The sequence below is a fragment of the Poecilia formosa genome, unplaced genomic scaffold, assembly GCF_000485575.1.
Source record: "Poecilia formosa unplaced genomic scaffold, Poecilia_formosa-5.1.2 Scaffold103, whole genome shotgun sequence".
NCBI classification, from domain to species: Eukaryota; Metazoa; Chordata; class Actinopteri; order Cyprinodontiformes; family Poeciliidae; genus Poecilia; species Poecilia formosa.
In genome coordinates this window covers 404,816-414,851 of record NW_006800042.1, presented here as the reverse complement: position 1 = coordinate 414,851, position 10,036 = coordinate 404,816, and the positions used below count along the sequence as shown (strand labels likewise).

At 40.4% G+C, this 10,036-nt stretch overlaps 1 protein-coding gene across 2 annotated transcripts in view; it reads left to right on the top strand.

Annotated features, from left to right (window-relative positions):
* Nucleotides 1–4,069: 4,069 nt before the first annotated feature.
* The window catches only part of coro1ca (coronin, actin binding protein, 1Ca), a 32,720-nt gene continuing 26,753 nt past the window's right edge, over nucleotides 4,070–10,036 (top strand). Inside the window, exon 1 of one of the 2 annotated variants that reach the window (XM_007559140.2) lies at nucleotides 4,070–5,765. In XM_007559140.2, the coding sequence (XP_007559202.1) occupies nucleotides 4,229–5,765 (1,537 nt within the window). In that variant the 5' untranslated portion in view covers nucleotides 4,070–4,228. Of the gene's footprint in view, nucleotides 5,766–8,680; nucleotides 8,815–10,036 lie in introns of those variants that run through there. The other variant, XM_007559141.2, reaches the window with a different exon arrangement.

The window sequence follows — 10,036 nt, the reverse complement described above, 5'->3', positions numbered from 1 at the left end:
TTACAAGCGCAGAAACATTGGCTGGTGAAAACACTAATCACTCTGTCTAGGAAAAAACAGTAGCCTTCAGCTTGGAGTCGATGGGTGTGGTCCAGCCCCTCTTCTCCTTCTGCCGGTGAATTCTTGGCCGTTGTGCTTGCACTTTTGTTTTATTATCCGACTCTGCATCCTGTTTTGGTCATTACTATAGAGACAGCAAGAAACAATAGGAACCCTCTGAGCTGTTTTTCAGATGATGTTCCGCCCAGGCTGCCTGCTAATGATTACAAAGACCCTAAAGGTGATAACATTTTACATAGAACCACATCTGACTGCTCAAGACGCCGTCAATTATGGCAACTCCGTCTTGTTACCCTTGAAATTAGGAATACGTTTCCAGAACTTCTCGATAAACACTGAAGGTGGAAGATATTTTCAACAAAAGACAAAATGAAATTTAAAAATGAAATGCATGGCTCATCTGAAGCAAATTTCCAACATCGATGAGGTTGATATGCAAAATCACAATATTATTTCAGACACCACAATCATTATTTCCTCTAGGTTGTACGGCACTGTTTTGTGTTTACCTGTGAACCATGGAACTTTTTTTTTTTTTTCATTTTCAATTTACTCCTTGAATTGAACTTTGAAAACAAGCATTGCTTTTCCAAAAGTATTCATACTTTTTGAACTTTTTATCAAATTACAACTTTACGTTCAACGTACTCTTCTCAGGATTTTATGAGAACGACCAACACAACTTGAAGTAGAAGGAAGATGATGCTTTACAGATTTTCAGCATTTTTTACCAATAAAAAGTTAAGATATGTGGCATGCATTTCTAATTCTATATTATTGCTAATAAATAAACACGTGTAGAATACAGTAATTAGAGTTTCCCTGTGTGTAAGTTAATCACCATCCTTATTATAAAACACAGTGGAGGCAGTGTAGTACTGTGGGGATGTTTTTTCTCTACCCCAGACAGTGATCACTTAAGTGCTTTATTTCCTTTTTCATAGATAGCTGTCTATTACTACACACCTTTAGAAGAGTGTTTTGAATCCAAAGTGAAAGACAACCTAAAGGCACACGATCCCAAGTCCACTTCCCTGAACATGTCTTTCTGTGTCTTAGCTCTCATGAAGATGGGATTTTAAGTTAAACAACTTTCTCCTAGGTTTCTTCAGATAGCTGCGAGTTATACTACATGTCCAAGATTTCCTGATTGTGTTAGTCAAATGTGCAGTGACATCACATGGATGCAACATAAGGCTCCCATTGCTTGTGCCGTTCGAGGGAGGACTGATCATCTCTAAACAACCAACAAAGAACACTGTGTCAGTCCAGAGGGAGAGCGCGATCGACTTTGCCCAGGAATCCTAACCGGTAAGTGTTAGCTGCAGCGTACGATGGGTGATCGATGTCATGTTCACCATATAGCAAGAGCGCTGTGTTGTCTTTATCATAACCTGAACCATATTTTTGTGGATGTTCTCTTATCATGGCTGATTGATTGAGCAAATAAAGCGACGTGGTTTGCAGATGCTAGAACTTCTGTTTGTGAGAGGTCGTTGGTTCCCTGGTGTTGAATTCCTGTATGTCTGAGTATGTTGCAGCAGCAGCAGCAGAGCACATGGTGATCAAATGATCCCTTCAAGGAGGCTTGAGACGAAATAATGAACCAGTTGTTAGAGAGGAAGAATTTGCTTAAGGGAAGGAGTTCCCAACAAGTCGTAGAGTAGCTGAAAAACAACCAATAAAAGTTAATTCTTCTGCTCACTGACAGCAACTTTAACCCAAAATGAAGGAAAACAATACCATGACGTCTTCTGTGTTTTACTGCTATACTGCGTTTGTCTGTCTTTTGGGTGTTGTACCATGCATCTGGTTGTCAAACGGGGCTGTCAGATGAGAAGACAGCAGTCAGTCATATGTTTTCACACAAGCAGGGCATGAGGACACAGGCAGGAAACACACTCATGCTCCAGAATGATCATTGTTTATTGTGCTGTGCAATTTTCCCTGCTTACTGCTGCAGTTTTGTGATTTGCAAACTCATTTAGCAATTAGACAATGTCATGGAAAAGTTTGCGTCCTCCTTCCAGCTCCCTATTCTGGTCAAGGTTCTTCATCATGAGCAGGAATAAAGAAAAAAAAAAAAAAAACAGATGTCTGAGTGGAATGATTAGTGCTAATGTAATGACTTTAGCTGACATGCGTTGATAAAAAAAAAAAACAGTGACTGTTCCCTAAATGACATGTTGGCAAATCAGTCAAGATTTATGACAGTAAGACATGAGAATAGTGGTAGTCCTTGCATGAATGGCACCCTGGTTGAGCCCCTTGTGCACCACCCCCATGTTAAGTCCAATCATATAAAATGCAGTTTATTTTCCTTTAAGAAAAAACCCCCAACTGAAATAGGAACTTAAGATTATATATTTGAAGAATGAGAAACTGGAAGTCAGACTATGTTGCTGTACAATGCAGAGTACAGCAATATTTTATGCAGACATCACAGGGGGCGCCTACTCTCTATTGACGAGACATGCAAATACACAACAGAAAACTGGTTTAGAAAATCAAGTTTTGCTGTTTGAGCCATATCACCCAAATCAAAAATTATTACTGAATGTGAGAAACACTATTTAAGGTTTAATTTAAAAAAAATTCTGAAAGACTGTTACCGTACAAATTCAAGGAGGATATTAATCGGTTTAAATGCTGTCACTGAAAAATTGTAAGGAACCGGAGTCAGATGAAACGGTAACAATTAAGAGTTGACAAGCCATCTCCTTGAAAACGTCTCTTGTGTGATAATGACTTGTTTAAAGCATGAACTATACTATCCTCTTAAGACTTAAACCTGCAGTATGTAACTTTTATAAAATACATAAAAAAAAATTTAAAAAAAATTCCCCTCTCACCCTCCGTGGGTGGTCTCTTTCATCCTCTGAGCTCGGGTCCTCTACCAGAGGCCTGGGAGCTTGAGGGTTCTGCGCAGTATCTTGGCTGTGCCTAGAACTGCACATTTCTGGACTGAGATGTCTGATGTTGTTCCTGGGATCTGTTTGAGCCACTGCTCCAGTTTGGCGGTGACTGCCCCGAGGGCCCCGATGACCACAGGCACCACTGTGGTCTTCACCTTCCAGGCCTTCTATATATATATATATATATATATATATATGCAGTAATGATCAAAAGTGACACAAAAAGGAACAGATGTAAAAAAAAAGAAAAGAGGAAAATGTAGGTAATGGAGCCCAATGCACAAGGGAGGACAGATTACCAGAATAAAGCAGAAGTAAGATCTGCAGAGATAATCAAAAACTAAGAGTTAAATTCCTTGACCAAAATGACAAACCAAATCACAGAGTTAGTACAAAGTCTAAGTCCCAAGGAAAACAAAACTTACATCTGCCATCAGAGTCAGAAAACAGACCAACATCTCTAACCCCAAAAATTGGATTTAATTTTAGACTCAGTTCTGGATGAAAAACCAGCTGAATTCTGAACCTAACATTTTGGGGACACATTTTTCAAATAAGAACAGCTTGAGTAAAACAGACTCTGAAGTAGTATTTCAGGGCTTAGGTTCAAAATGCTTCCAGACATTTAGCATGTGAGAGTATAATTCACTGCCTCTGTGGTCTAAGGGTAACCTTATTGTCCTTCTTTGCAGATCAACATGGGACAGAACCAGGATAAAATTGAAGGAGGAGAACAGGATATCGATGAGGACCTGGGAGAAGCTAAGATATCGCAAGAATTTGGAGGTTTGAATACTCATTCAGGTGAGATCACAGAGGAAGAAAGTTCATGCGACGACGAGGATGGGAAAAAGTCAGATGAGCCAGACTGTTATCATCCGAACGAGAGGCCCGGCTATGAACCTACAATAACTTCCATTGAGAGGCACGAGTGTGAGAGTCAGTACACTGCAAGGGAGGTGAGACAGGGAGGGGCTGCAGAAAAGGAGGGAGGAGGTGAACAAGGAGGAGGAGGCTGGACTGCTCCTCTGTCTCCACATGAGACCGAGGAGAACCCAGACAGTACCTCAGGAACAGACAGGCTTAAAACAACACACAGATTATCTACAATTAACAAAAGCAAGAGGAAAACTGCAGACCACCTTCGAGCATCTGCAAAGACCAGGATGGAGCAACAGGCGGAGGAAACTTCCACACAAAAAGATGACAAATCAGAGGATGCAAGCTCTTTTGGACACTCTGAGTAAGACTCTATGATGCTGAAGAAGTGCACCTATGGAGCTCATACAGGAAGTGAGTCACTACTTGATGTGGACCTGAATGAAATTATTAGAGCTGAAGCTGGAAATGAGGAAATTAAGCTATGCACAGGAACAGTCGGCGATTTAACTGAGAGGAAGGAACCGCCTCCAGCTCAGCCCCCACATCCTTTGGAAAACACTCTCCAGAAAGAGTCTTTATTGTACATGAGTGATACCATTCAAAGGGGAGCCTCAAAGGAGAAAACAGACATCAATGAAAAAGAAGTAACACTAAAATATGTTTTGGGTGACAGCTCCTTAGCCAGGCCAAAGGTGACTGATGTGCATGAGCAGGAGACAGAGATGCAACCGTCACTCCCTGACACAGCTGAAACTAATGATGCAATAACGTCAGAGTCAGCACCAACTGCAGCCTTGGAGACTGAGCCGAGCTCTATTCTAGAGAAGCTCCTGAAGAGAAACAAAACAGAGGCAACTCCATCTCTGGATAAAATAAAAGAGGTTTATATCGACACAACAGAAGATCCTGTTAATGAGGAGATGATCCTGAATAGCACAGCAGCAGCAGCAGCAGCATTAAGCAGCTGGAACAATCACCCTGCAGGTGACACAAAAATGACTCTGAGCAAACAACCTGAACCAAATCCTGCATTAAAAGATTCCCACGATGTAAAGATGGATGTGAAACAGACCGTGGCGGCTCAAAATATAACCTCAGATTCAGTTTATTTTCAGCCTGCAGCCAGCGGTGATGCTACGTGTGATAGCTCACCAACTGAATCACATTACCCAGGAGCTGAGAACGTTGATTCAACAGACGATTCAGTAAAGGCAGATGCTGAGATAAGGCCAAACACGGGCCCCTCTGAGAGCATGTCTTCAAACAGCCCGCAATCAGCTGTTTTACACGAGACAACATCATGTGAGCAGAGTGGTGTGATGGTTGAGGAATCCAAACCTTCCTCGGCCCAGTCAACAGAGAACGGTGGGGAAATTAACTCCTCTAAGAAACTTGATGAGGAGAAGACGGATGCCAATGGAGAACCTTCAGCAGTTAAGAGTGAAACCAAAACCAAAACATCTGCCTCTGATGGAGCAGATGCTCTGTTAGGAGACAGGCAGGTGGCAAAAGAGGGTCCTGAAGATGTGACTGCACCACCTGCTGATGCTGGTGCACTTATGGTGGTGGATGGGTTGGTTATCGCACAAGAAATCAGCCAGATCCCAGCCAGCACACAACCGGATCGCAACTCGGGAAATGTTCCAGCAGAGGGAACTGAGAGAGATGGGGTCTCAATGAGAGGCAAGTCCCAGAGCCCACCAAGACCCAGGCCTGTTTCTGACCTCATAAAAGAGACGATTCAGCTGCACGAGAAGTTGCAGCACCATGACCGACCCAAACCAGCAGAAGTTAAGTCTGCTGAGGAGCTGGCCCAATCCGTGAAGGTGGCGCAGATGAAAGCGGCTTTTGATTCGCCTCAAAAACCCCCAGACAAGGCAGTCGAGAGGAAGCCATCAGTGAGGAGAGGTAAGAGAATCCACGTTATGGTGACCACCATGCAGTGAAGGGGAAAAGTATTTTCCCCTTAACTGGAGTGTCTTGTTTTAAATTTTTGTTCTGTTGCATTTAGATGCTTAAGTTCATCACATTTTAATATCACACAAAGTTAGCTGGGGTAGATGCAGATTATAGTTTTCAAAGTATAATTCTGTCCATTAAGAGAAATGAATTATATTTCCCCCTGTTTATGAAAGTAGTTGTTTCCTAAACCTTTGGTTGCTCAACTCATGAAGATGAAGAAACCTTTAAGCACAAATTTAAAAAACACTTTTATTGCCAAAAGATGGATTTAGGCCAAAAAAAAAATAAAAATAAAAACACTTTGAAGAGATGGCTCCACTCTGCTTTCCAAAATGATTTTATTTCAGCCATCTTCAAAGGTTTTTAGGCAACAACGGCCTGTTTAAGGTAATTCCACAGTGCTGTGGAATTATATTTTGGATCAAACTTTGACTAGGCCACTCCAAAATCTTTGTTTATTTTGGAACCTGTCTGAAGTGGACTTGCGAGTGTGTTTTGGACCATGTTCTTGTCATAACCCAAGTGGGCTTAAGCTTATGGCCCCAACTGAAAGTCTGGCATTCTTCTTCAGGATTTTCTGAAGCAGAATAAATTGTTTCATGAATGACTGCTTATTGTCCCGGTCCTGAAGCAGCAAAGCAACTCCAGACTACAAAAATCTATTTTTACTGTCAATGTTATGCTTGTTTTCTGTAATATTATCTAAGCTCTACATCAGATGTAACAGGTTGCACACCTTCCATAAAACTTCAGAATCAACAATTTTTTTTCTTGGCAATTGTGAGACAATCGATGAGCAGTGTTGTTGGCCTTGTAGCTCTGACTTTGTTGAATCATGGACACCAACTATAACTGAGACATGTGAAGTCTACAGAGTTGTTCTGAATGTTTTGTAGCCTCCTGGATGAATAATTAATGCAGTCTGGGAGTAATTCTGGCAACCTGGTCACTCCTGAGAAGGTACACCCCATTCCATGTTTTCTATGTGTGTGGATGGTGTTTCTTTTTGTGGTTCACTGAAGTCCCAAACTTTAGAAATGGCTTTATGGTCCAACTCTAGTCAGTCAAAGACACTGGCTTGAACTGGATTTGAGCAACCCTGACTTAAGGTATTTCTTCATTCTACAGTCAGTATAATCAGTCTTGGATGTGTCTTCTAAAATCAAACTCTGGTTTATTTTTCATCAAGCTGGGCTGATTTGATTTTTTATTTTTATTTTTTAATAAATGTAACCATTATTTAAAAACTTATTTTGGTATTTGCCCAGATTATTATTTTGTCTAATATTTCATTTGTATTAACTGAAACAAAAGCAAAACTGCAACAACAACAACAACAAAAAACTCCAAGGGGTCAAATATTTTGCACAGTGCTTTTCTGAACATAATGATGTCAAATTCTCAGTTTTAAACTCAAGTTAGTAATTTCCCTGAGCTATCCATTGGATTTAGGATTTTCATTTACTCCTCCCTCTTCATATGACGCTCTGATCACATTGATACCAAGAAAAGTACCTACATTAGGACGTCCAGGATAACAAATACATTATCTTAATAGCTGGACAAAAGGTTTGCTTTCTCTGTTTATGAAATGTAAATGGCTTGGTTCCCAGGCTGACCACAATCGCATAGATCACTTTCCCAGCTAAAATGAAGGAAGTTAAAGAAAACAGATGTTGAATCTGCTGTAAGTAGTCCACTTCACTCTGAATTAGCAGAATAGCGCCATCTTGTGGGGCAATTTTGCCCTCAATAGAAAATAGTTTTTTCAAGAGATTTAAACTCTTATACCAGGTGATTTATTGAATAAATAATAACATATGTGCTGTTGCTTTGCTTTTTTCTTACTGGAAACAAGCCATGACCAAAATATGTATTTACTTATTTATCTCTATTGGAACTCTATTACTTTTTACAATAAAGCAATGAAGTCATCTGCATGGCATTGTATATGATTATTATATTTAAAGGTTTTATATTTAAACATGCAGAAAATATAATAATTCAAAATTACAAGGAAACCACAATGTGGATCCCATGGCACATAAATGCTTGGCAATACTGTTTGTCAATAATATGCATTTGTCAGTTAATTTAGGAAAGAACAGCTAATTTCACTGAACAGATAGGTTTTTTTCTTCTTTCAGCCCAATTGGTTGCTCTGCATATTGGTCACTGATGAAAAAAATGTAAATGTCATCTTCTGCCTGCATCCCCTTAATTTGCAAGTTTTACAGCTACAAATTCTCATATACCACCCAGACATGTTTCTCTTACTGGGCAGAATTTGAGTAAACACTTAAGGTATGATTTGTTTAAAAACATAAAGAAGGAAAAAAAACCTAAAGTATCTCCAACTTTGACCATTTGTGACGTCATCAAATGCGTGCTTGGGAAGTTTGCTTAGGTTAGGTTTTTATTGTGAACAATTCACAACAAAATAGCAGAACAAAGAAAAACTGACCATGACAGGCTGTTCTATAATGTGACAAACTATACCTAAATTGAGTTTTGTAAATTTTACACTAAACAGTGTCGATCAGTTTATATCTCAGTTAATATTATTAGTATCTATGTCCGATATACAGTCATAGTAATTAAGTATCGAAGGATTTAGAAGCGATACTGAGAGATGAGACGTTGGGGAGCCAAAAAGGTCGGCTCTTGTAAAACTGAGCAAAATGTTCCGGCTCCCGGAAAAGAGCCGCAATTTCCATCACGACAGAAAAAAAGAGAGAGACAGCGTGAACTCCGATCCCTTCAATACATAATGTCACTGATTGGCTGATGAAGCTGTCTGTCAAAGAAAATTGGGAACAGCATGACTCCTTATAAGGAGTGATGGGGCGGGGCTTATGACACAGAGGCGAAAGAGCACAGAACGCCTTGTTGTGTCAGCAGCGGCTCCGGTAGAGGGAGGAATAAAGTGGGATTCGCGTTTGGCTGTGTTCTATCATTTCCCGTTCAGGAATACCTTTATTTCTCCCCTAGGAAGGTGGGTAATATATTGTTTGCTTTGTTTTAATGTTTTTGTATGTGTATTTTTTTTTTATCTTGCATTGGTTCTAGTGCTCTTCTTTTCCTCCATCTAACCACAGCAGTCCAGACAGGAAAGTGCATGCGCTAGCTAAAATGAATCAGGATAGTCGGTTTAATGGGAATTGTTTCTTAGCTAGCGGCGGCCTTTAAAACAGCTATCACCCGACATCTTTGAGAAGTTCCCAATCAAAAGGCAAATTAATTACATGTGTAGGTGCAATGTTTGTGTTCCTTTTGCCAACTCCTGAAGCTGAAATGTGCTGTTGTTCGTTATTGAGCGGGGTGGGGTAGGCTAACCGTAGTGCGGCAGCAAAACTTATCTCCGGAACGATATATCCACACACAGACCGAGGTGCAGTCAGTACAACCGCGCCCTGGCCCCTGGCTTTCTCTCCTAACTGAACAATAGCTTCTCCATACAGAAATGTGCAGTGGTTAACTCGTATTTTCCGCAGACCGTTAGAATGAAATCAGATATCCTCAGTAAAATGTCTCCGTCGAGATGCGTACTTCGGACTTGACCCATTAACACCATGGTTTAAAGAAGAGAAAAGAGGGAGAAAGGGTGACCGACTTCCCTGCTGCTTTCCCAGCTGGATACAAACACTACATCCTCCACCGGCTCCGCTTCTTTTAGCCATCACACGTGGAGAATTGTACGTGTGAAATCCTTTGGGGGTCGGTCTGTCTTAATCTCGCTCTCTGAGGACAGACAAGGGAAATATCTAGAGTTTGCGTCTCGGTGAATTCCTGATTATTCTTGGGGGAGTTCAAGTTAGCTGTAGTTTTCTGAAACAAGCCCAATCAGAAGTGATAAATATTTAATTTTAAGTATCCTAATGTGATCAAATCAAGCTAAGATGATGGTTTAGCATTTACATTTTATGCTGAGGCACTTAATCTCTGTCATTAAATTGTTCACGTTTTTATACTCATTCTTGACCAGTTTAATTCTTGTATATTCTTTGTTTTGATTCAGATGCACAATTAGAATAAGTGGCTGACACAACATGATTACCCCCCTGGAGTCAATAAAGTATTCTGAATCTCCAAAAATTTATGGTGGGAAATTAATTCACCTGTAAGGTGTTGGATGGATGAATGAATGATTGGCCTCGCAGTCGTAGATTCTTTAGTGAAGTATGTCATAGTCGTTTTTTGCACGTTTCTTGTCCACA